Source organism: Toxotes jaculatrix, chromosome 16, assembly GCF_017976425.1.
Source record: "Toxotes jaculatrix isolate fToxJac2 chromosome 16, fToxJac2.pri, whole genome shotgun sequence".
Classification (NCBI taxonomy): domain Eukaryota; kingdom Metazoa; phylum Chordata; class Actinopteri; family Toxotidae; genus Toxotes; species Toxotes jaculatrix.
Window position 1 is genome coordinate 24,510,736 of NC_054409.1, and position 27,606 is coordinate 24,538,341.

General features: G+C 42.8%; 1 protein-coding gene across 1 annotated transcript; it reads right to left on the reverse strand.

Moving 5' to 3' along the window:
• Positions 1-3,564: 3,564 nt before the first annotated feature.
• LOC121195156 (myocyte-specific enhancer factor 2C-like) lies at positions 3,565-27,606 on the reverse strand. Its single transcript, XM_041058420.1, has 11 exons — positions 27,395-27,606; positions 24,786-24,905; positions 18,915-19,084; positions 17,050-17,253; positions 10,210-10,353; positions 9,930-10,122; positions 9,786-9,830; positions 9,079-9,245; positions 8,265-8,391; positions 8,048-8,171; positions 3,565-7,611 (listed from the first exon to the last, which is right to left on the reverse strand). Exons 3-11 carry the CDS (start codon positions 18,966-18,968, stop codon positions 7,263-7,265), a joined length of 1,407 nt encoding a protein of 468 aa, XP_040914354.1. The 5' UTR covers positions 18,969-19,084; positions 24,786-24,905; positions 27,395-27,606; the 3' UTR covers positions 3,565-7,262.

Genomic DNA, 27,606 nt, shown 5'->3' on the forward strand with positions numbered 1-27,606 from the left:
ATAGTATGGCGTTTTTTTCGGCCAAAAAAAGTCAAAATTTTTTTCGACCTCAAAATTTCATAAAAAACGTCATAGTATAGTATGCCGTTTTTTCCGGCCAAAAAAAGTCAAAATTTTTTTCGACCTCAAAATTTCATAAAAAACGTCATAGTATAGTATGGCGTTTTTTTCGGCCAAAAAAAGTCAAAATTTTTTTCGACCTCAAAATTTCATAAAAAACGTCATAGTATAGTAAGGCGTCAAAATCGGCCAAAAAAAGTCAAAATTTTTTTCGACCTCAAAATTTCATAAAAAACGTCATAGTATAGTATGGCGTTTTTTTCGGCCAAAAAAAGTCAAAATTTTTTTCGACCTCAAAATTTCATAAAAAACGTCATAGTATAGTATGGCGTTTTTTTCGGCCAAAAAAAGTCAAAATTTTTTTCGACCTCAAAATTTCATAAAAAACGTCATAGTATAGTATGGCGTTTTTTTCGACCAAAAAAAGTCAAAATTCTTTTTGACCTCAAAATTTCATAAAAAACGTCATAGTATAGTATGGCGTTTTTTTCGGGCAAAAAAAGTCAAAAATTTTTTCGACCTCAAAATGTCATAAAAAACATCATAGTATAGTAAGGCGTCAAAATCGGCCAAAAAAAGTCAAAATTTTTTTCGACCTCAAAATTTCATAAAAAACGTCATAGTATAGTAAGGCGTCAAAATGGGCCAAAAAAAGTCAAAATTTTTTTCGACCTCAAAATTTCATAAAAAACATCATAGTATAGTAAGGCGTTTTTTTTCGGGCAAAAAAAGTCAAAATTTTTTTTGACCTCAAAATGTCATAAAAAAACGTCATAGTATAGTATGGCGTTTTTTTCGGGCAAAAAAAGTCAAAAATTTTTTCGACCTCAAAATGTCATAAAAAAACGTCATAGTATAGTATGGCGTTTTTTTCGGGCAAAAAAAGTCAAAAAATTTTTCGACCTCAAAATGTCATAAAAAACGTCATAGTATAGTATGGCGTTTTTTTCGGGCAAAAAAAGTCAAAAATTTTTTCGACCTCAAAATGTCATAAAAAACGTCATAGTATAGTAAGGCGTCAAAATCGGACAAAAAAAGTCAAAAATTTTTTCGACCTCAAAATTTCATAAAAAACGTCATAGTATAGTATGGCGTTTTTTTCGGCCAAAAAAAGTCAAAATTTTTTTCGACCTCAAAATTTCATAAAAAACGTCATAGTATAGTATGGCGTTTTTTTCGGCCAAAAAAAGTCAAAATTTTTTTCGACCTCAAAATTTCATAAAAAACGTCATAGTATAGTAAGGCGTCAAAATCGGCCAAAAAAAGTCAAAATTTTTTTCGACCTCAAAATGTCATAAAAAACATCATAGTATTGTAAGGCGTTTTTTTCGGCCAAAAAAGTCAAAAAAATTTTTGACCTCAAAATGTCATAAAAAACGTCATAGTATAGTAAGGCGTCAAAATCGGCCAAAAAAAGTCAAAATTTTTTTCGACCTCAAAATTTCATAAAAAACGTCATAGTATAGTAAGGCGTCAAAATCGGCCAAAAAAAGTCAAAATTTTTTTCGACCTCAAAATTTCATAAAAAATGTCATAGTATAGTATGGCGTTTTTTTCGGCCAAAAAAAGTCAAAATTTTTTTCGACCTCAAAATTTCATAAAAAACGTCATAGTATAGTTAGGCGTCAAAATCGGACAAAAAAAGTCAAAAATTTTTTCGACCTCAAAATTTCATAAAAAACGTCATAGTATAGTAAGGCGTCAAAATCGGCCAAAAAAAGTCAAAATTTTTTTCGACCTCAAAATTTCATAAAAAACGTCATAGTATAGTATGGCGTTTTTTTCCGGCCAAAAAAAGTCAAAATTTTTTTCGACCTCAAAATTTCATAAAAAACGTCATAGTATAGTATGGCGTTTTTTTCGGCCAAAAAAAGTCAAAATTTTTTTCGACCTCAAAATTTCATAAAAAACGTCATAGTATAGTATGGCGTTTTTTTCGGCCAAAAAAAGTCAAAATTTTTTTCGACCTCAAAATTTCATAAAAAACGTCATAGTATAGTAAGGCGTCAAAATCGGCCAAAAAAAGTCAAAATTTTTTTCGACCTCAAAATGTCATAAAAAACATCATAGTATAGTAAGGCGTTTTTTTCGGCCAAAAAAGTCAAAAAAATTTTTGACCTCAAAATGTCATAAAAAACGTCATAGTATAGTATGGCGTTTTTTTCGGCCAAAAAAAGTCAAAAATTTATTTGACCTCAAAATGTCATAAAAAACGTCATAGTATAGTATGGCGTTTTTTTCGGCCAAAAAAGGTCAAAATTTTTTTCGACCTCAAAATGTCATAAAAAACGTCATAGTATAGTAAGGCGTCAAAATCGGCCAAAAAAAGTCAAAAATTTTTTCGACCTCAAAATGTCATAAAAAATGTCATAGTATAGTATGGCGTTTTTTTCAGGCAAAAAAAGTCAAAAAATTTTTCGACCTCAAAATGTCATAAAAACATCATAGTATAGTAAGGCGTTTTTTTCGGGCAAAAAAAGTCAAAATTTTTTTCGACCTCAAAATGTCATAAAAACATCATAGTATAGTAAGGCGTTTTTTTCGGGCAAAAAAAGTCAAAATTTTTTTTGACCTCAAAATGTCATAAAAAACATCATAGTATAGTATGCCGTTTTTTTCGGGCAAAAAAAGTCAAAATTTTTTTTGACCTCAAAATGTCATAAAAAACGTCATAGTAAAATCGGACAAAAAAAGTCAAAAATTTTTTTGACCTCAAAATGTCATAAAAAACGTCATAGTATAGTAAGGCGTCAAAATCGGACAAAAAAAGTCAAAATTTTTTTTGACCTCAAAATGTCATAAAAAACGTCATAGTATAGTATGGCGTTTTTTTCGGGCAAAAAAAGTCAAATTTTTTTTTGACCTCAAAATGTCATAAAAAACGTCATAGTATAGTATGGCGTTTTTTTCGGCCAAAAAAAGTCAAAATTTTTTTCGACCTCAAAATGTCATAAAAAACGTCATAGTATAGTAAGGCGTCAAAATTGGACAAAAGAAGTCAAAATTTTTTTTGACCTCAAAATGTCATAAAAAACGTCATAGTATAGTATGGCGTTTTTTTCGGGCAAAAAAAGTCAAAATTTTTTTTGACCTCAAAATGTCATAAAAAACGTCATAGTACAGTATGGTGTTTTTTTCGGGCAAAAAATGTCAAAAAATCTTTTGACCTCAAAATGTCATAAAAAACGTCATAGTATAGTATGGCGTTTTTTTCGGGCAAAAAAAGTCAAAATTTTTTTTGACCTCAAAATGTCATAAAAAACGTCATAGTATAGTATGGCGTTTTTTCGGGCAAAAAAAGTCAAAAATTTTTTTGACCTCAAAATGTCATAAAAAACGTCATAGTATAGTAAGGCGTCAAAATCGGACAAAAAAGTCCATTTTTTTAGCCTCAAAATGTCATAAAAATGGTCATAGTATAGTAAGTAGCATCAAAAACGCTGTCGAAGCTGTCGCGTCGCGCACAGTCTGTGAAGAGGCAGTGATGACAAACACACACAGACGTTTGTAACAGAGCCTGTTTATTTAAGTTTTTTTTCTGCAAAATACAAATACTACCATGTTTCTGAGTGAGGGAACTGCTGTACAAGATCTGCGACAACAGAGGCGCCCTTTTTTTTTTCTGAGTATCATTGTCTCCAAGTGGCGACAAAGGCCAGCTTATGCCGCTAACAATCTCTTACAATATTTAACACGTAGCTCTTGAAGCACTCGTGCGTGTAAAGCGGGGAGAACACCTGTACCGTACGTTACCGTACAGAGGACGTTCACTGACGTCGCCAAATAAAAAACATGAAATCATCTCATCAGGGCTATTTAAGGACCAGGCAGTTACTGAGTAAAGAATCAAACCAAAACCAAATATACAGGGTTTGTTTACTCTCCTGTCTCTGCAGTGCACCGGCCAGTGTGTAGTAAATCTGAGCCGGAAGCCGACCAACCTGGAGACTACGGTCATCGTAAAAGAAAAGGAGTGCAGGAGAAAACACATCTGGGCTCTGCCCTTTTGAACACACATCAGTTAGTCATTTGCAACTAAGCAGAGGTGCCTCTCGAACAAGCTACACCGTTTTGAATTTGTGAATTTGGCTGCTGGATTTACGGTAAACAGGGCGAGTACAGTGCAGACCTGCAGCCGAGGGTTTGAGCTCCAAATATACAGTTCTTAAACCAAAATATTCAAATGTGAACAACCCTCAGCCACCTCTGTCTCTTTAAAATAAAATAAAATTTAAAAAAAGGTTAACACTCAGCAGGCTCTGAACTAACTACAGTGCTCAGCCTCTGGCTGTAGCTGGTATCAGACCCAGTTGAGATACAAGGCACAAATGATTCAATGTCCACACTGACCTCGCAGAGTTACAGCACAAATATAGTGATGGAAAGTCACTCAGTCTGTTCACTGCACTTAAACTCAGTTTTAAGCCGCTTCTGCTTTATACTTCTAAACTACCACAGTTCACTTTTTAGTGCACAACATTTTTACTTACTTGTTTTTCAGATTAAGATTTTACTCTGAAAAACCTCTGATACATAAAATATCACAGTGAAGCGCTGTTACTGTGCTTCAACTACAGGAAGTAGAGTTTTTAACGCGGGACTTCTGCTCGTTGTGTTGGTGATGAATAAATGATCTGAGTGCTTCTTCCATCACCTCGCGGTAACTGCTGTAAACTGTGTCATGCTTGTTGTGCTGGTTGTGGCAAACAGCGGATTGTCCTTTGTGCTCTGTGAGATGAAGTTGGGTCTGACACCAGCTGAGCAGCAGACTCTAGGAGGGATTTTTAATTGATGTACAATCAATTAACAACTGACTTAAAATCTCCCTGAATGTTTGTTAGAAAATAGTTTGCACCTGTGCTTCCTGCCTCTGCGTCTTTTATCTCTGTTGTCTTATTAAATAGAGCTGTAGATGTCCAAAAATATCAATCTGATATAATAAGGAAGGAAACTTTTTTTTTAAACATAACACTATAAAGTTTGTGCAGCAAAGCATCACTGTCCTGTTGGATATGGCTTTTAGAAGTGCAACCCTCACTCTGGCTAAATCCTGCAGAACACATAGCACATGCTAACTCTCTCTGTGCATAATTTCCCTCTCGAGTTTTCCCAGTTTGGACTCGACTTCTCTGTTTGATCGGCGAACAGACAGAAGCTGTTTGTTTCACAGGAAAATGATGCAGGTCATGTTGTATGGAAGCAAAGAAAGGCCATAAATACTTTTTTTTTTAAGCAAATGGACACCAAATTGTGAAATATAACCACTATAGAATGCTTAATGTTGAAATTTAAACAGCATTATTCTTCTCTTTTAAAATCTGTGTGAACTTGTGTGGTCTGATTTTTCCTGTTTTGTAGAAACTCCAGGTTTATAGACTCAGAAAGTTCTTCTTGTGTTTTTGATCCTGTTATAGAACATGAATATTTCATCCTGAATTTCAATTTTATCTGACATTAATTGAAACTGGAGCTGAAACCATTTGTCAGTTTAAAAGCCACATGGATTCATGTGGATGGTTTCAGTGCTACAGACTCAGCAGTAATTATTTACCTTTATATATTTGCCATCGTTTTCTGTCTTAAACATTCGTTCACTGGTAACTTTTCTTTTTTCACTCCTGCTTTTTCTTTTTGTTGTTTCCGTCCTTTGTTATGAATCATTCATGTTCCTGTTTATTTTGTTCCTTCACACGCTTTTGTTTATCGTTAGTTCATGAATATGTGAGAGTGAGTGCGTCTCAGTATGTGACTGAGTGTAACAGCTGTATCTGTAATGTGCAGATACATTAAATATATCTCAGTATTCAGTAGTGGTTAATTTTCACAGTTAAATTGTGACAGTTCAATGATCTTTGCTTCCATAGCTTCGTGTATCTGGATTTTTTTCTAACACGGCTCTGAGAGGTGAAATCAGTCCAAAGCTTCTTTGCTGTGAAACCTGCAGCTGCTAAGTTTCTAATCACTCACATGAAAACTTCCTCCGTCACCATTTCTCTCATTTCTCACCTCCACATTTCTTTGTCCATCTTTCTTTTCCTGTACTTACTCATTCTTTCTCTTTCTCCCTCTTTCCTTTTGCAAAACTTTACCTTCCACGCTATTTAAATGTGCTTTATGTTTCTATGTGCGTAAATATGTTGAACCTGCAACGCGACGTGCGGCAGCGACGCTGAGCGGTGACGTCAGCGCGCCTGCTCTCACGCCTCCACGTTATTAAACTCCCCGGTAGCTTCACCGTTCAGTACCAGACTTCTTCACTTTTACCTTTGTTAGTTTGCATACACGTGCACATACGTCAATGTGCATTTAACATTTGTTATTTACTTAAATCCCCGCCCCCCAGAACACACACAAAACAAACAAACATGTACACCAACAACCTCTGCAGCCGCCTCATCACGTTCCTGCTGAATGAACTCAGCTCTGGGTTGAACTGCAGAAACGGTCCTGACAACTGTCAAAAACCTCAGTGAAAAGTCGGATTGAAACTTTTGTGACTTTCAGCTTGTTTTTAAGTTTATTAAGCGTCTACCTGTAATTCTTCAGATAACGATAAACACGCAGTAATGTTTGATTGTAATCCATCGTAATTTCCACTTGCTGTATTTGTCTGAGGCCTGTGATGTATTCAGCTGCTGGTAGCTGGAGTTTGTTTCCTTTGGACAGAGCCAGGCTAGCTACACTGAGCTGAGCTAAGCTAAACTAAGCTAAGCTAAGCTAAGCTAAGCGGACTCTAGCTTCGTCCTGAGCAGACACAGATGTGCATGTTGGTTATAAGCTCTGGGCAAGCCGTGGATTTTTCTCGTTATCCTTCAGGGTGTTTGGAGACGGCTGTGTCTCAGTCATATTGTGTTTCTCTTAGTGTTTTTGTTTATCACTGCTGTGTGTCACATGTGACTTGATGAACTGAATTCTCCGTTTCACTGAGATTTTTTTTGACCATTTCTTAATCCAGATCTCCCAGGAGTCACTGCTCTAGTGTACAAGTCTAACTACAGTACATGTTGTAAATACAGCAGAGCATCACTGTTTCATATAAGACTGACACTGTCTGACTCTGCCACCCCCCCCCCCCCCCACGTACATGTTACCATTACACATATAGCACACCCACTCAGTACAAGAAGAATATGATGATAATAATAACACTATAAGGTAACTTTCCTAACATCCCTTCCCCTCTGGTTGCAGACCGGCTCCTATCATGTCGCCCAGCCCTCCGATAACCTCATCCGTTTCACCGACGGGCTGTGGCGCTCCTCCTGACTGGACAGAGGCCGGAGCAGGAAGCCGTCGTTGCCGTGATGATCCTCGCGCTCCTCGCTGCCTTCGTATGAGCTCCCGCAGCTGGACGCGCTGTCGCCGGGGGAGCGGCCCGCTTCGTTGGGACCCCGGCCAGAGGTGGAGTATCCGGCTGTGGTCACGGCCCCTCCGAGTCCTGTGCCCAGCATCCCGATGCTCCGGTCTCTGGGAGGAGAAGCTGGCTCAGACTTGATGTGCAGGTTCTGATGACCGGAGGTGAGGTTCAGGTTTGAGTTCTGACACATGTTCCTGTAAGACACGAGAGGACCACTGGGTTTTTTCTGATCTTGTACATTGTGTTAACTCACACTGCACCGCATGACACAAACACAACCTGCACAACTCACCAGTGGTGGAATGTAACAGTATTGTAAAAGTATTTGTCCTTCGTTACTGTACTTAAGTATTTTTTTTAAGTTTCCTGTCAGTAAAACTGACCAGTGAATTATATTCAGACAAGTCGACTGCGTCCTCAGGGAGAGGACGGCAGCTTCACCTTGAGCTGTTCTACTAGGAAGAGAGAGTAAGTATGAAGAAGAAGATGATGATGATGATCCTCCAGCCTGTAGAAAATCTTCATGCTGTGTTGAACAGTTTTTTTTATCTCTTGTCCCTTTGACTCTAAAGTGTTTGTATTATTGTTTACAGATCAACATACATTTGATTTTAACGGACAGATTCTTACCCCATGTGTCCGAGTGCTGAGTGCTGCAGATTCTGTATCTGCTGATGCTGCCAGCTCGAGACTGATCCAAGACCAGAACCTCCGAAGCCAGACAGAGAGGACAGGTCGGTTCCGAGGGAGAACTCTGAGGAAAACACACACAGAAAATCCTCCTCGTTAACAAGATCCTGTGGGAGACGGCCTCCTGCCCGTGGCAGCATCGTTCTGTATTGATCACCTGTGCCATAAGAAGAGGTGAGTGTCGACGGATACCCGCCCATCCCCTGTCCAGGTAGAGTCGGAGCGATGGAGACTGCAGGAGTCGACAGCGTCTGAGCCGTCTGAGAGTGATTTATTCTCTGATTCTGCAAAAACAAAGAAAAGGGACAAATAAGACGTACTGATCCTGAGTCAGTGAAAACACAGAGGAGAGATCAGCTGCAGTGTTTTCAGTATAAACTCAGTGAAGCGCTGCAGCCTGGCTTCTCCTGCAGCACTATACACAGCCGTGGTATCCTCAGCTGCACAGACAGCGTTTCAGGAACAGATAAACAGAACTCACTGTGATCTCTGCACTCTCCATGTCGCTCATGGCGACATTAAAAAAAAAATAATAATAAAAAATCAAATAAAAAGCTGAGCCTAAAGCAGACTGATGCCATGAGCCCCTTCCTGTGTAGTTTTCCGCTTAAGTAGGTTTAAGGTTGGAAAAATCATCTTGTCCCAAACTGAGTCAAACATGTTTAAGTAGAAAGCAAACGTATGAACACTAACATGTAAATATGCTCTCAGTGTTTCTGTTACTATTATGATCTAATCCAGCTCCTCACTGAAGCCGTGACGTTTGTTGTAAAGTTCTGCGGGTCGGACTCGGGGTCAGGCTAAGGCTTTGGTCTTTTACACTACATGTTCTTACTTACCAACATTAGGTCAAAGTCCTCACACTGGGCAGCAGTAAAGCACAAACTAAAATTATTCCATGCTTTAGAAAATCTAACAGAATAAAAATGAAATGAAGGCAGCGACAGTGGAGCAGAGATGAAAACACTCACAATAGTTGGCATGTTGTTGCACTTGTTGGAGGGGGGCATCAGTGTTCGCAGGTCGGGCTTACGGCTCATGCTCATGGGAGGGGGGCTCTTGTCCTGCATGCTTTTGGAGACTCCTCCTGGAGACAGCAGCCCGGGGGAGGTGCAGTGGTTACTGTAGCTGCCATTTCCTGGTGAGAAACAACGATTAGTTATCAATTCACTTCTGATCAAATCAGTTTTGTCAACTCTCTGGTTTCTGATCATTGTGGTGCTGCCATCTTCACCTGAACACTCCTGTATGAGGGATTTTCATGGTTAAATAAAGGTGTGTACTGTACAACTAATGATTCTTTCCATTGTCACTTGTTTGATTAATTGTTGATGTATAAAAATATTCATCACAATTTCAAGAAAACTTGTTTAACATTTTTCTTGAAAATGAAAAATGATTGATTGATCATCAGAATAGCTTCAGCTGCACTTCGGCTCAGTCTGCTGCTGTTTTCTATGTTTATTTGAAACATTTGTATTTATAAAAATAGATGATCGATTTATTTTATGACCTTATGTGTGACTGGCTGCACATTAAATTTCCCTCATGATAATAATAAAGTTGTAGTTTGGCTTTTACTTATTTATTTTTTTGAACTCTGTCTTCCCTCCATCATGTCAACATAAGCTGCTGAATAAGCTGGTGCCTGTGTGGATGTGATGAGTTCCAGTCTTACCCACACTGGAGACCACAGTGCTCGGCAGCTCTGAACCCATCAGTCCTGCAGACAGAAACACACGTGGTCCGATACCCAGAAGTCAGATGGTGGAATCACAGAGTTTATATAGAGTTATTTATATAATCACAAACACATACATACCTGCATTTCCAGTGCTGGGGGGCCGCTGAGGGGACATGCTGTTTCTCTGCAGGGAGGGGTGTGTGTGTGAGATGGGCAGCAGGTTGTGGTTACCAAGACCGCCCCCTATTCCAGGGTGGGAGTACAGCAGGCCGCCGGTGTTACTGCCTGGGATGGACACTCCCATATCGTAGTTGGAGGGAGGCAGACCTTGCTGGACAATGAACATTACCAGTTAACATGACGGAGACCTGAGACGGAGAAACCTGAAAGCATCGACACACAGCAGACGGGAGCTTACACAGATTCTCTGCCTGTTGATCATCAGGTCGATGTCCTCGTTGATTTTGCGGTATTTGTCGTCAGACTCTGGGCTCTGGCCTGCAGAGTCGTCCGCCTCGATGTCGGGGCTGTCACAGCCGTTTAAACCTTTCTTACGCAGCGTCTGGTCAGAGGAAGACAAAAAAAACCACACAAACATGTAAACACATAAACACAAAGTCAAATCTAACCCCTCTGTTACAAACAGCCTTCACATTAACAGGTACCACACGTGGTTTTTAACCTCTGAAGCACGATGAGGCTGGAAACATGGAGCGACTGACACACTGACAGAGGAAACACTCAGAGGGAGTTTCACATTAAGATGAAGGGACCAACGTTAAAAGGACTGATGATCCATTCATCGTGTGATAAACTTCAAAATGTTCTTTACACTGCAAAGGGTGCAGCACATATTTCTGCCACAAGAGGGCGCCATACGAGCAGATATTCCAACAGTGCACAGACTGAACAGCATCATCATCATCATCATCATCATCATCATCCACTGACTTCTGGAGTGTGACAGCTGTGAATATTGGACAGAACAGGCACAGTCAGACCGGACACAGTTTGATCAGAGGAACATTTTCCTCCGTCGCTTCCACGTGTGAAAATCTTACGTCACTTTAAATGTGTCAGACATGTTGAGTGTGACTCAAACATCTGTGAGCTTCACGCCAGCACTGTGAAATCTCTCCTCTCATGCAGGTATCAGATGATGATGACGATGAAGACGATGGTGTGTGTGTGTGTGTGTGTGTGTGTGTAGTACAGTATGTGGTTTGGTGGTTTGGCTCTCACTGTCCTGCTTCAGCACTTCACAGCCCATTAGTCCAGTCTGTCACTGGATGACTGCAGCACACACACACACACACACACACACACACACACACACACACACACACACACACACCCACACACACACACGGCTCAGTGGTTGGCCCAGTGCAGCTATCCCACTCATCCCAGCCATGTCCACCTGTTTTGCTTTAGAGAGGGGGGGGGCAGGGTGAGAGGAGGGGGGAGGAGAAGGGTGAGGCAGCTACCGCCAATGCTAGTGTGTCTGGTGGAGCGATGGCCGTAGAAGGCTATTTTTTACTCCTGTGCTCCGCAGCGTTTCTCGTCACTCCCATCCCTCCCTCACAATCTGTCAATCTGGCTCGTCTATTAAAACTTAAAACCGACTCCACTAGCCTACTTTCCCCTCTTTAAACACACACACACAGACACACACACACACTGTACACGCTGTTACTACTGAACACCCACTCCTTCCTTTTCAATAAAGACAGCGTGTGACTGGGTTCCTTCAGGAACACTGGTGGAAGCTGCGTAAAAATAATCCTGCAGTTCAGTTTTAACTTAAAGTCCAGAAATAAAACCAACAAACTGCAGCTACAGCATCACAGTGACAGGACGTCGTGTCTCCTGTCACTGATCTCTGATCAGATCATTGATCCTGAGCCAACCATGGTTTGAACTACTTCATATACAAGGCAGATAGTTTAGTCCCACTGGTTCCCAACCTGGGGGTCGGGCCCCTCCAGAGGGTCCCCAGATAATGTGAGGGGTCGTCAGACGTTTGATGGGGAAGAAGAAAAACAAAGTCCTGATTCACTGATGTGTTTTCGGTTTGTGAACCTTGAATATCAGTTTAATGTTTGAAGAAATATTCAGACCATTTGCTTTACTTTACAAAACCACTAAACATAACTAAGAACATTTACTCGACTGCTACACTTGAATCAAAACTGTAAAGTTTCAAGTCCCTTTTCATAATAATCACTCAGTTTAATATATAACACAACACTTTGAAAGGAGCCAACCAGCATCATGAATCCGTTTTCTCTCAGAAACATGGCAGAGGACAGAAGTATGAGACCGATACTCGAGCAAACGTTCTCAGTTACTGCTGAACAGGAATGTGTGTGTCGGGGTGTGTGTGTGTGGTGGCAGGTGGTTTGAGCAGCTTCCTGGAGGTACTGGAGACAGAGAGGGAGACAGCTGAGGATGTGGGGGGTGGGGGGGAGCATAATATCACACCCCCACTTCTTGTCCTCCTCCCACATCCATCTACACCTCCACCCTCACTGCTTTTCTTTTCCATCGATTTAGTTTTTTTCTTTTTTCAGTTTCGGTTGCTTCCACTGCTCTTTTTCGTGGGTGGTCTACTCCTCCTCCTCCACCACTTCCACATCAGATGATGCATGTGTGCACCAGTGTGTGTGTGTGTGTGTTTGTAGCGTGTGCCAGGGAACATGACATGCAGCTTTTACACCATCCCACTACTACCGCTCAGGCAGCAGATGGAACTTTTGTCCAAAATTAGAGCAGCACGTATTTACAGCACCAGACCTACGTGAGACACAAAGACACAAGAAGCAACGAGAGCCATTTTCGGTAATGCCTTATTTCACAGGTCCGACATTTTCCAGCTAATTTCCTAGAAACCTTCATAATTTCCTAAAAAAAAAAAAAAGCTGGTATTTAGCAGTAAATTACAAGGATATTTCCAAGAGTCTAAATAATTTGGTACCAATTATTAGGGAGGAAATGTTTGCTGCTACAGTTATTAAATACCTGCTTCTTATAACTGAGTTTCTAAGACAAAAAAATCATCTTGTTTCCTAAAGAAACAAAAAAATTCTTAATTTTTCAAAAAAAAAGTCTTCATGACTTTAAGCTGCCTTACATTATAATGATGCAATCAGTAAATATTCATTTAAATGATTTACCAGAGATGAATGTGACATCAGAACATCAGAACTGCACAGTACCAAGTAAAACTCCCTGTTTTCTCTTTAATTATCCCCAAACTACACTGTTATTTCCAGGAATCTTCCCATGAACTCACACCTACATGCAGTTTCCTTTGTGGGACATTATTACGACAGTGTGGGAGCTTCTGACACATTTTGGTTCCATTCAGAAATCAAAGGTTTTACTAACGCTGTCTGTTGGCGTTTAAAGGACAGCTGTACATTGGAGAGTCAGCTGCTGAATAACGGCCCTGCAATGTGCCCCCGCCCTCGTCACCGTGCGAGCGCCTGCGGCTGCGAGCAGCTCAGCACAACACGGATTTTTCCTTCTTCATTTAAACAACTTCTGTGAGAAAACACTTCTACAGGTTTCAGAGAGTGAATCTGAATTTCTGTATCAGAACTGAAGCATCGATGACTCAGGGTCAATGATCTGATCACAGATCAGTCAGGCTACGGCACAATGAAGCACTGATACTGTGACACTTTAACTACATTTAACTGATAATATTTCTGCATTTTTACTTTTGGCAGGATTTTAAATGCAGGACTTTTACTGAAGTAAAGGATCTGACGACTTCAAGAAACGTGTTTTCTGGCATTTCTGTGTTCAGACACATCATTAAAACATGTCTGTGGGGATTAACACAAATACTTTAGACCGTAACACCACAACACAAACAGCTCCTCAAAATACATGGACTCGTCCAGGGATACAACGTGGACACGGATACAAAGTGGACACGGATACAACGTGGACACGGATACAACGTGGACACGAATACAAAGTGGACCGGTCAGAGGGGAAAAAGGAAGGAGGGGAGCGAAGACTTGGTTACTCAGCCTTAAGTTGCTTCTCTTCCTATTCTTTATTTTCCTCCTGTGGCTCACACAGTTCTACGCACACACTCAGTCATTCACAGGCAAACCACAGTCACACACACTCACAGCCCGTCATGGCTATTCTTAGCTGTGTTCTGGGCTATTTTTAGACCACTACCAGTTTCCAGCCATTTAGCAGGGAGGGATCACAGCCAACACAAAGGAACTGGACTTACTCTGCAGGCATATGTGAGCGTCAGTCTGTGTTTCAGTGTGTGTGTGTGTGTGTGTGTGTGTGTGTGTGTGTGTGCTCCACTTTATTGAAAACTTCATCTGTTTCTAATCTGAAACAGCATGGAGCCCCAGTTAAACACACACACACACACACACACACACACACACACACACACACACACACACACACACACACACACACACACACACACACAGCAGAGCAGGCCAAAGCAAAACAGGGTTGACAGAGTAAAAGTGAGGAATGCAGAACTCCTCAGATTCATAAATAGCAACAAGGTTCCCAGGCTAAATGAACAATACAATAAGCTGATAGTTATCTGGCCTGCACACACACACACACACACACACACACACACACACACACACACACACACACACACACACACACACACATGCCAACCCGCCGCATGAGGAAAAAAAAAGAAAAAAAAAAAAGATGACCAAAACAAAGGAGCCTCTCTTCTACTGAATTCCTGTCTGGCAGATAGTTCGTTGGTACGGAGCCTTTTCACAGCTCCTACTATCAGACCTCAGACCTCACACTCCAGCCCCCGGCTCAGTCTGTTCTCCCTTGGTTTTCTGTTGCTCGCCTCCACAAGAGAATAAAACCTAATCAGTCAATTGATAAGTCAATAAACAGAAGATTAATCAGAGATTGTTTTAACAGCAGGGAAACAGCTGGCCCTCTGGTTCACAAATACCTCTCAACATCTCTAAAGCTCAGTGGTTAACACTTCATACATGTCAAAAAAAGCATTTAAAACAGTAAAATTTCATGGCAGGGCTGAAGGAAATGAACACGAGCATGAACCCTGACGTGTGAATTTATACCTCTGACCAACAGCAAACTGTCTCAACCTTTGAAATGTTATTTAGTGAGTGTTACAGGTGTTAACCCTGTTCTGGCTCCAGCTTCGTACCTAACACACAGACGTGACACTGAGATTCTCTTTTTTTTAAAGCTGTAGTTCCCTAAATGTTGAACTGTTCCTTTAAAATCCAAACCACTATAAGCTCGGAGGAGCTCCAGCACGCTGAGCTCGTTCCAGCGCCACTCTGGCTCAGCGAGTGTGACCTTGGCACGGCCGCCTCGGCACCACGTTGTGCCATGTATTGTTGTCTCACCATGAGAGGTTCACATGCCTCTGAAAGACTTCTGTCCCTCTCATCGTCCAGTCAGAGAGCAGCGAGATTAAGCCAAGACTCAAACGTTATCAGCGAACACAGGACTCACCCTGTGTGAACCATCGAGGCCTCACTCCTTTAACTCCTGCAGACCAGTGTGAGAATCAGTCCACCAAAACTTTTCTCAGTTCTCATCATGTCTGCTAAGAATAAAACTCTGGTCACATGATAACAGGTCATCATGTAAGGGAAGATCACAACCCTGACCTAAGATGAGGAAGATGAGGATGAAGACTGCAAGAATGGACCTTGAGTTAAGATTTTTTTAATGGTCAAAGGTCAAAATGAGCTTTAAACTTCACGACCATCTTTTCAAAATATTATTATGTACAACACCTGATCTCAACCAGTCCATACTGAAAATTATTCAGTACAAAATTCAGCTTTTATTTCAACCTCATTTTTCTAAACTCAAATCTTCACACCACCCGCTCTTTACCAGGCTCATCAAAACAACACGTCAGTGCTCCTCCTCTCAGAGAGCGACGATTCTGACTGACAAACATTATGCCACCGCTGTCATAACAGAACGTCCAGTACAGAGTACCACATGACAGCAGCACATGCCGGTAAGAACTGTCATAGGCCTGATCGATGAACTGGTTGGACTAAAAACATCAGAAGATGCCACATGGACGGACTTCAGTTTGGTGGATGGACAGAAAAATCTGTGTGGGGACAAGGGGAAAGCATCGGACAGAAACACTGTGGAATTTCTATCATTAACCAAAACACCACACTTCTCCCCTCGGTTTGTCACTGGATGCCGGTGAGAACAAAAGCACGAGGAGGATCCGAACACAGGAAAAGGAAGCAGGAGATGCTGTACAGAGGGTAAAGTGGATGCAGACCCAGCGACAGCAGCGAGCAGCAGTAAATAACCTGGCCGGTTCAGACTGTGTGGACACACTGCAGAGATGAAGAGGCTGCCTGGACAGATTACAGTAACGAGCTAAACAGGATTGTGGTAGATTACAGAGGATTACGGGGCATGTAAGCCTGGTTCTGACGGGGCTGGCCAGGAGGCCATGTGGTTGGCCGCGTGGAGGGAAAAACTCAGGTACACACACATACAGGATGTACATGTGAACACAATTAGCACACAAACACACATGGGCTCACGGCAGCAACACCCCTCCAGTGCATCAACACTGACTAATGGTTCATTCTGGGAGAAAAGTTCAGCCCACTCTCACTGTTCTGATCAAATTAGGAAAAATATCTTCAGACTGTATAAAAATCAAATCACTGTAATCGACAACAGAGCTTTGCACCTTTTTATCTTTATGTTCCACGTTACTTTTGATGGAGGCCTCATGACTCAGCCTGAGTTTGAAACCCAGGACAGAGGAGGAGTAAAACCTCCTGCTTACCTTCCTGTTGCAGCAGCACACGCCTGCCTGCTCCGTGACTTTTGACAGCTTAAGTTTGACCTTGGTGACATGGTGTGCTTAGCAAACGAATACAGTGTGTGTGTGTGTTCACAGAGTTACTGTGTGTCCTCAGAGTGTGCAGAGGCACACACTTGTTATTGTGCTGCTAACACTATTACATAAGTCAATGCAGAACAAGGTTCAGTCTAGTACAAAGTGTGTTCCTCTGTACTGGTGCAATGTTGTTCAATGCTTTCAGACACACACTCACACACCTGCACACACAAACGTGGTCTACAAATGCACTGCGAACAGGAACTGCTCATCGTGAACGCTGCACATTTTTATCATGGTGCTGTGATGATGATGATGTACAAAAAAAAGGGGGCGGTTCCCTAAAGATATTCAGTGTGTGAGACTCACATCCACGATGTCGGAGTTGGTCCTGCTCTCGTGGGGCTCGTTGTACTCGGTGTATTTGAGCAGAACCTTGTCCATGTCGGTGCTGGCGTACTGAAACAGCTTGTTGGTGCTGTTGAAGATGATGAGAGCGATCTCACAGTCGCACAGCACGCTCAGCTCGTACGCCTTCTTCATCAGGCCGAACTTACGCTTGGTGAATGTCACCTGGAGAAAAATGAGAAGGTACATCACCAACACTTTCATTTGTCCACCTGCAAAACTAATGAGTTTCCCATCAGCCTCAGCTGGACTTTGTGTTTAGGGCTAATTATCAAATGTTAGCATGCTAACACCTAAGCTAAGATGGTGCACACAGAAACTGCTAAACAGGAGCATGTTAGCATCATCATGATGAGCACGTTAACAGCTCAGGTGCAGCCTCACACATCTGCAGGTGCAGAGTAATTATAATAACCTGGGGAAAATAAAAAAAAAGAAATGAACACGCTGCAGCGCTCCGTCTTTTTACTCTGGACTGGTTCTGTTTTAGTCTACAGAGGTTTAGTTTGATTTATATTTTATATATAGGTGTGTATAGGTAATTACTATGTGATAATTATACCAACAGAGCATAATGATTTCATAATTCTATCAACACTCTTTCATTATAACTCTTCTCTTAACCACGCAGCTTCTTGGTCATGATCCAGCTCACTGTCAATACCATGCACTTTGTTATATATATTAAAAAAAACATAAACATGTAATAAACTGTAGAATAAACGATCGAGCCAAAGCAGCTTAAACACACCGGCGCTGTATGTTTAAGACATCACCACACTTGCGTGTGTGTGTGTAGTTTACACACAAACACACACAGAAGCACTGGTTTACCATCGTACGGTCAGAGAGGGACTGTGACGGGTCAGTGCTGCTCTGCCACGGGGGTCAGGAAGCACATGGGCCTGCATTTCCTGTCATAACAGGAAGAGAGGAACCGCTCCCCTAGACAGGACTTATTCTGTGTGTGTGTGTGTGTGCACTTGTGTGCGGCAACACACACACACATGCAAAAGTCCCATTGACAATATGCTCTTTTTCCTCAGGTGTCATATTTCTTGCATTGAGCCGGCAGATCCTGGTACATGCTGAATACAGACTCACATTAACCCCCCAGTCAGACAGCTTGTGAGGATCATATGACATGATATCACCAGTTTGAGGAACTACAGTGTGTCTGTATGTGGCTGGTATTGTGTTTGAGTGTGAAGGAGGAAGAGACGGTGAATGAATGTGTGTGTTTCACGCCCTTTTCAGTCCTGGAAGACGTAACACTGCTGGTTTCATCTCTCTGTTAAAGTGACGCGTGTTCGCTTCACTCTGACACGACAGCACAGTCACAGAACGACGCAGGTGATCATGATGCAATATTCAGCACCTGGTGCGTGAGAGGAAACGCATCGCTGCTGGAAAACAGCGACGGGTTGAAAAGTTCAGTGATGTGAAGGAAGCCGAGTGTTTTCTGTTCTCCCACAGGCTGAGTGAGTGAGTGAGTGAGTGAGTGAGTGAGTGACCATGGATGCTCACCCCGCTCCTCTCACTGAACCCAGATACATGTTCTCTTCTCTTTCATTATTGATCAGATATTGAATCCTCCTTCCTACAGAATGTGCACTTCCACACATCCTCATTAGGTCACATGGCGTTTTCTGATCAGGGATCAACGTGGAATTTTTTACCCTCAGAACTTAAAATGGATCCTGACTGGGATCACTGGTTCAGCCTGACACATTAAAATTAAGATGCTGTGTTGGAAGTGTTCTGAATGTGTGACAGGTCTGATCCGAAAGGTGTTGAAGTCTTCTGCATGCTCACATGTCACTTACATGTCTGTTTCGTTCATCCATGATCCGTGCTATCTGAATCTTTTTTCTCCCCATCTTCGTTTTTTTTCTTGTTGCTTTTCCTGTTTTTCACAAACGTCTTCTCTGGCTCCTTCGTTTGACTTCCGGGTCCTCGGTTTTTCACTTGTCAATCCCAAACTGCTGGCTGGCTCCTGTGAAAAAACAAAACAGCAACACAACATCATCATCATCATGCCCACACAAGGATAAACCAGTTTACAGATTCTGTCACACCTGAAGAGGAGGCATGTAAACACCTGACAGTTTCCAGGGCACTAAAATAACGACGAAGGACCGAAAAACAAAAACTCCGACAGAAACATGTAGGAACACTGCAGCTAATTACCAAACACGGACTGCGTGTGGGTGTCATGGCGTGCTGTGCTGCAGAGTGTAACTGCCATGCACGCACAGACAGGCAACATATCGTCTGTTTGCACACCCGTCCATTCACTGCTGTTGTATCCCCCTGACACACCCATGAACCCAGCTTCCTCAGGGGGTTACTGTACGCGCCGGAGGAAGTGAAACAACCCCTCATGTCACAATGCAAATAACACAGTGATGAGTTTGGCTGTTAGCTGCATCATACGCTACCTAAAAACATCTGGAGGCTTTGAGAAACCACATTTGAGGACAGGATCTCTGTCTTTACCGCTCACCAGAGAACTTCCTCTCTGGGTGGAGCTGAGGTGGGATGAGCCTCAGGAATGTGAGGGGCGAGACTCCTGTCAATAACAACGATAATAAAACTTTATTGACACGGTACATTTCATACAAGATGCAACACAATGTGCTTCAGACAGATGCATATTAATCTTCGTTCTTTAGCTCAGTACAAACGTATTTTTCTGAAGTAATTTCTGACATGATCCTCCAGAAGCATTAGAAAACATTAAAGCAAGTCTGGACTAATCTCACCTGAAACCGGTTTGGGCGGATTATTGCAAACGGACTGCAACGCTCCCAGAAGTAATCGGAATTAATTTCATCATTACGTGACGTGACAGTGAGATCAGAGCCACAGGACGGCCGCCACCTACGGCCTCTCTGGGCTGCACCTGAACACACAGGTGTCAGACATGTGTCTTTTATATTTCCACAGATTTTTTTCATCCATGAGGAAGCAGTCAGGAAACATGAGGAACCATTAAATTCCCGAAACAAACACCAAAGAAGAAGAACTTGGATTTATCAGTGCACTGATGGTGGTTGGGACGGTGACAAGATGGCCGACGATACGAAGCCTAAAAGAGGAACTTCTCCTACGCTCGGCAGGAAGAGGGAAAATATGTGTTATACTGTGAAGACCGACCTGTGCATGCAGTCACTGCAGTGTGGGTGCGTGTGTGTGCGTGTGTGTGTGTGTGTGCCATGTGACCCGTGTCTCACTCCTGAAGTGGAGCTTAAGAGCTTGGGTCGCTGAGTTAACTGGATGTTCACACAGGCTGAGACAGACGCACACAAACACAAACGCACACACGACAGGTTTTCTTGGCAGCTCTCCGCCGTCATCGCAGCGGGGCGAGGAGGGAAAAAGGCGTGTCTGCTTTCAGGAGGTGCCAGGCCTCAGGCACACGCGACCAAATGGAGAATGAAACTGAGATTCGTGAAGATGTGAGAGGACGACAAAGGTGTGCGCTCTGAACACAAGACTGTTCTGTCACTAAACTCATTCAAAGGTTGATGTTTTGCTTTATCTCCCTCCTCTCTTAATTACCATCATCATCATCATCATCATTAAAAGTATTACAACATTACAACAGAGGAAGGTGGCAACAAACTGATCTTCCCATTCTTTTCTTTCCTGTCTGATAAAAGTTGATCACAGAGTCCAGGAGTTCAACAGTTTACTGTGATGTAAAACGCCGGAGGATGAAGGTGGAACAGGCAAACTCAAAAACACGTAGCGGACAAACTTCCTGCCTCGGTTGTTCTGTTTGCTGCGTTGCTCAGTTTTATATGATAGTAAATCAGACGAGTTTGACACAGTCGGTCGGACAAAACAAATTATTCGCTCTGGAAACTTGTGATGGGGACACCTGAGTATTTTCTGACATTTTACAAAGTAAAAAAACGAATAAATTCATCCAGAAAATAAGCAACAGATCAATCAGTCATGACAACAGTCATCAGCAGCATCCCTAATAATCTGCACTGTGTAATTTCCTCTATTATTTTCCAGTCCTCGCCTTTGACAGTGGGAACGTATGAATGTGAACTGACAGCTTCTGACATTAAGAGATAACTGCTGTGTTTTGCCACAACAAACCGCTTTGATTAAGCAGAGTGCAGTGATACTATCAAAACCTCCTGCAGCGAGCAGCAACACGCCAGCCGGAGAGCGTTACACGAACATCTACAGCCTGAGTCACGCTGCCTACCTCGCTTCAGGAAAACAGCACACGGATCAACACGGTTTAAATTTAGAGAGCTCGCAGACAAGCGCACTCAGCAGGTTGTAGTAAAGGGGAATTTTAGGCCAAACGGAGACGTGAGGTGTTGAGGGACGATCGCATTAAAAACCAGCGTGTGAGTGTATGTGTGCTGTAACTGCAGTGATTTAATGCAGAGTTTGATCTTTTCCAGGATGACAGCCAATCTCCAGCAAAACACACACACACACATACACACACACACACACGCACACACACACACACACACACCACACACACACACACACACCACACACACACCACACACACACACGCACACACACACACACGAACCTCCCTTGCTATTTATAGACCCAGTGTAAAACAGAAGGACTCCAAAAATAAAAGAATGAACTTTTTACCCCAAACAACAATACGACCGGTTTCTGGTTCACAGACAGAGAGAACGACTGTCGAGCAGAAGAAAAGATGGAAATCAGCCATCTCACGCAGATCTCAGCTGCCCTCTCTCTCTCTCTCTCTCTCTCTCTCTCTCTCTCTCTGACTTGCCAATTATTTTCCATCATGCTGAACCTCAGAGAGAGAGAGAGAGAGAAGTGGTACATGGGAGTGGTATACCTACATCACTCCATTATTATTTCTTTGCATTAATATGTAATTAGCCTTTAACTGTTGTTTTCAGTGAGGAACAGTGAAAAACACCATCAGAACGACCCACAGCTCAGAGCGACACCTTCACGTGCAGCGTTTCACCAATAATCTACAACTAAATGACTGAGGTCGCTGATTTATGACGAGGCTGAGGGGTTTGAGGGCTGACGAGCGGGGGGGTGGGGGGTCAGGCTCTCCTGCACTGGCCTGACAGAGCGGAGGTGGATGGACAGCTGTGAATGGTGCCCATGTGATTCGCTCCATCACTGCCTCCTTCTGTACTGGGGACTTTCAGGAAGCCTGACGTTTAATCTTTTTTAGATCTACCTGGAACTGAACTCGACATCGATTTTAAAAAGAAGAAAAGCTGAGCTGGCAAAACCAGACTGTTTCAAACTGAACGCAGCTAACGAATCTTTTAAAGCTGGAAAAGGTACGAAGACATTAACGATGGATCACGTGGCTTCGCGTAATGTGAGAGGCGTCACTCTCAGAGATGAACCCGCAGAGAATTATCAATCACTGATCTGATTTTACGTCACTTCACTGTCTCGGGCCAAACAGCAGATAAACACAGTCAGAGATCTGAACACAGACGAGCATTTAGCTCTGTCAGCTGCTTCCAGTGACTGACAGGCAGCATAAACTTTAAAACAGCACACCACTGATTTATCACTGTTGGTAGGGGCGGGAAAAAACGATTCACATAAGGATTATGATTCTTAACGTCTGTGACTCTGAATCACAAATGACAAAAATCAGTTTGTAAATTACACTGATGGAACGAAACCAGCAGAAGTGAAACGCAGAGAGCAAGAGTTTGGGCTCGTTGGGATTTAATAACTTAATCATTTCCTTTGCAGAACAAACTCAAGTATTGGATTCTTTGTTCCGCGTCACCCAGAGAAACGAGTGGAGCACCAAACTGCAGCTCCATCAAACAAGACCATCTGACCAACACACAGCTCAGAGTCAGAGTCAGAGTCAGAGACAACTCAGCTCTGATCCAAAGCCCTGCACCTGTACAGTGTTCTGGATTACACTGGCTTTCCCCCGTGCTTTCACAGCAACACCTCAGAGTGCTCTATTACTGTACAGAAACTGATGCCTGTGTTACCCACAATCCCCAGTTACTCAGGTGACATCACCTGAGGATCTTTATCAGAGCTCACCCAGCTCCCCGTGGAGACACTAAAGGCTTCACACATTAGGTCATACCCCCAAACACCTGGAAACACATGCAGATGTGGAGAATCGATGGAGTTCCCCTATGAAGACAGCTGTTCCATTCACTTCAGCGCACCATGAAAATCAACTTCCAGACAAGAAAGACTTTCCCTCAGATTCGGTGAAAGCTCAACAAACACAGAAAGTATTAATGAAAGTTAAAGGCAACAAATAAACGAATTCATTGCATCTAAACCTCAGAGCCGAGTGTTTGTGGCCTGTGTTCACACACAGATGCACTAAGTTACAAACGTTTGGATGTATGAGGCAGAGAAACGTGACAACACATTTCACAGTGTCGCATCAACTTTACCAAACAAACACAGGCTGGATTACTGAGCAAAGGCCCTTTTAAGGTCCCAGACACACGTAACCTGATCTAATACATGTGGTCTGGTCAGGGACGTCCCTCTATAACCATCTACTGAGTCACTTTGCACAGACACCACATGCTCAGCACAGGAGACTGATATCACACTGAGCTCTGCAGCGTCCAGCGTCTCTGTAGGACACAGTCTCTGTCTTTATGCAAACATCTGATTAACTGGAGACCAGAAGTTCATTTAATAACCCATTTACTCTGAGCTTATTTTTGGCGGGGGGGGGGGGGGGGGTGTTGCTTCAGGAACCAATAAGACCGTGAAGCTGAGTCTCAAAGTTGAGTCTAGTTTTACGGCCTTTGTTGTTTGTACTTCATGTTGAGCTCTTTGGTTGTAAAGTTGTGTTTTGTCAGATTGTTTTAATTTTCCTCCTGTTATTCCATCACAGGATAAATGAAAGGCTCAAACCAACGTGTAGTTTCATTCATACACCTGACAGTTATGTTCCTAAATAATCAGCCTGCTCACTGAATGCTGCCTGAATCCAAAGTTCACAAATTCAAACTGCTTCATTTTCTCTGATCAATGATTTTTTTTAAAGTTTACTAAAGTAAAGTACCAAATATTCAGTTAATGTTTCTCTTTTAAAAAATCGAGTTAAACGATTAATCGGTGATCAAACTCGCTGCCGTTTCCGCTGGTTTGTTTCTGGCTGCCTGAGGTTATAATGAACCTGGAGCTGCTGATCTGTGGATCACCTCCCTCCACCCAGGCCCCTCAGGTCTCTTACCAGGTGCCGCTGTGGAGAACAAACACTCCCGCGCCTTCACTCCTCCTGCGGCTCCATGGTGCTGAAGTTCCCCGCTGTTTCCACCAGCCTCTGCCGGGGGGAAAAGGCTCCGCACAAGACCCGAGAACCGAGCTGCGACTCCGGCTCCAAACCGAACTACAAACCGACTACAGCTGACACTGAAACCCAGAGTGTGGACGCGAGTTCTCCAGGCGGAGAGACGCGGACTGTGGGAGGGTCAGAGGATCACCCGGGGCGCGGGGGGAGCGGAGGGACCGGAGGAGCGGAGGGACCGGAGGATCACCCCGCTGTTTGTTTCCTGGTGTTTATCAGTCAAATGTCGTGTCAAGCTCTCGCGCCCCGCATCTCCCCTCTCCCTCTCTCTCTCTCTCTCTCTCTCTCACACACACACACACACACACACACACTGTCCTGAAACACACACAGCCTGGGACTAACTGCAGCTCACCTCTCCGCTCAGTCCCGCATGTCTTCCGTGACTTTCTCCGCGTGTCCTCTCCGTCCAGCGGTTCAGTCCATCAGTGAGTCTCCTCCTGAAGCACGCGCCTCTCGGGCTGTTAGCGAGCACCTGGGCGTCAGGAGGCGGCAACATCACAGGCACACGCGCACACATGCAGACGCACGCGCACACAGAAAGAGAGGAACGAAAGCGTGAGAAATGTTTCGTGTTTAAAAAGCTGAGCTCAGGCCCGAGAACCTGGAGTTTGATCCGTGTTTGACATCTGTTTGAAGCTGAATTCTTTTTTTTTTTTTTACACGTTTGGTTCATGAACTGTGAGAAAACTTATGTTTCCTGTAGCTCTGTCTCCTCTGCTCAGGGTCACTGCTGCCCCCCAGCGGAAAGCGTTCAACATGCACCTTTACCTATCACCTCACCGCGTTCATCTGATCCTTTCATAATTTAATTAATTACAGTTCAGCTTTATTCATATAAAGCCAAACACAACACACGTTATCTCAAGGCACTTCACAGCGTAAGGTCAAGGCCTGGCAATAATACAGAGACATAATGTGATAATACAGAAGAGCAGAGGTTCTTTTTGGAAGAATATTGACTATAAACAACAATATTATGTTTTAATGTGATTTTTTGAAGTTTGAGGGATTTTGCAGCCCTGAGTCTTACCTGCAGGCTGCACATACAGACATCTACCATTCAGAGACTGAGGCACTGACTGTTCTGTAGCCTGAGGTGTGAAAGGTGGGGAAAAAAATCCACAAAGCACTTGCTGGTACTTATAAAGCTTAACTGCTGCGAGTGCAGGGACAACTGTAAGCAACCTAACATTGATGTTTTATCACCTTTTTTCTCTCATCTGAAATGTGGCTGCCGGACAGTGAAGAAAAGCTGGTTGTTTTTCCATTTGACTGGGATTCAATTCAAGTCAAAGGGAGGTTGTTTAGTGTTTGGTAGAGGGAGATGAAGGAGGATGAGGAAGTAGAAGGCAGAGACAGAGACAAACCACAAGTTGAGCAATTCTTGCGTGTTTCCCCATGAATCCCTGAAAAGTGTGACGTCTAAAACTGTGGGTGGGTCAGTGGAAAATATGATGTGACAAAGGTCATCACCAGAAACCTTTCAGATACTAAGAATTCAGATCCAGAGGAATCTGCATCAAGTGCATTGTGAATTTATCTTATAGGGGCAGTGACAACATTTGTAAAGTTGATGTACAAATAATCATGTGTTTACCTATGAAGCAGCTATAGAGCAACATGATCCTTCATCTGGTGTCTGAGTCCACCATGTCTAAGTCCAGTCTTCCCTCTCTTTTAGCTCTGTTTTGGTCTCTACCAGCTCCTGAGGGAAAACTCTGGCTCTTTGGCTGCTGAGTGAGAGCAGTGAGTGTGAACTGGAACAGTGAAGCTGCGAAGCTGCAGACTGTAACTAACAACCAAAACAATGAGCTGAAAGATTCTAAAAAGCTCCACAGGGCTGATGGGAACTGTGGAGCTGTACTTATATACTTACAGAGCCTACACATCCACAGCATCAAGCAGTGCATTAGCCCAATATTTATATACAATCATAATTAAATTTATCTATTGATCTATTTGTATCATTTAATGTAGAAAACCAAGCAAAGATCATGTAAATTCAGAAGCAGCTTTAGTAAAAGTTAAGTGTGTAACGCATGATGTGGGTCACATATGATATTTGTGGTATTTCAAAATACTTTTCCACGAATGCCAATCACACTCAGCCTCATATGATCCAAACTCAAAGAGCTTAAAGACATCAATTATCACACATGCTTGAGATACCAAGCACAGAAGCCAACGCTCAGCTTTACTGAGCTTTTTAGCATCTTTCAGCTCATTGTTTTGATTTTATAACCGGCAGCGTTCCTCTCATCAGCCGCAGCACGCAGCTGTTTTCAGATATATCATCTGGGCTGATATAAGCTGAAGTCATGTGACCATCCCAAATGAGGCCAACAGATGTCACCATTTTGTCTGTATCATATGCTGTGAGACAGTGAACCACTTTCCTCCATCATTACTGGTATTAGCTCACTGCAGATATGTCTGTATCTGTCTGCATGTCGACAGATAAGTGTGGTGTCGTGTGTAGTACAACAGAAAACACTCACACTGTACTTAACTACATTTCAAATGCTTGATCATCTCATCAAAACTCATAGAAATCCAGCGTTAGTTCTACTGATAAATCCACAGTCCAGGACCTGCTCAGCAGCAAACAGACAGACAGACAGACAGGCAGGCAGGCAGGCAGACGGACAGACAGGCAGACAGGCAGGCAGACAGATATTTCCCTCAGGAGTTGGTAGAGACCAAAAACAGAGCTAAAAAAGAGGAAGATGTTTAATGTCCAGAGACGTTAATGCTAATGTTGCTCCACATCTGCTGGATGTGTGAACGACTGTTTGCAGTGACCCAGAGTTCAGTTTCTACCTCCATCTCCAACTTCAACCCTTTCTTGCAGCTCAGTAATCACCTTTCCCTTCTGTCCCGTACTGTTTAACAATATTCCAGTGCTTTTTCCAGTTTCCTGAAGATTTCACACCCGTGCCTCATCCATCACCAGCCACTCACCAGTGCTTTCTGTTCTGTCTTCACCTGGAAGGTTCCCCAGCAGCTCCAGCTGTGGGTTTGCTCAGTCAGTCCCTTGTATCAAACAAGAAAAGGATTTTTTAAAAAAAAAAAAAAAAAAAGGAAGTGAAAGAAAGAAATGATATTAAGCCAGACCAGCTGGCTTAGGAAAGAGGGGGACCCAGAGCTGGGCTGCGTTTGGATCTGAGCTCTCT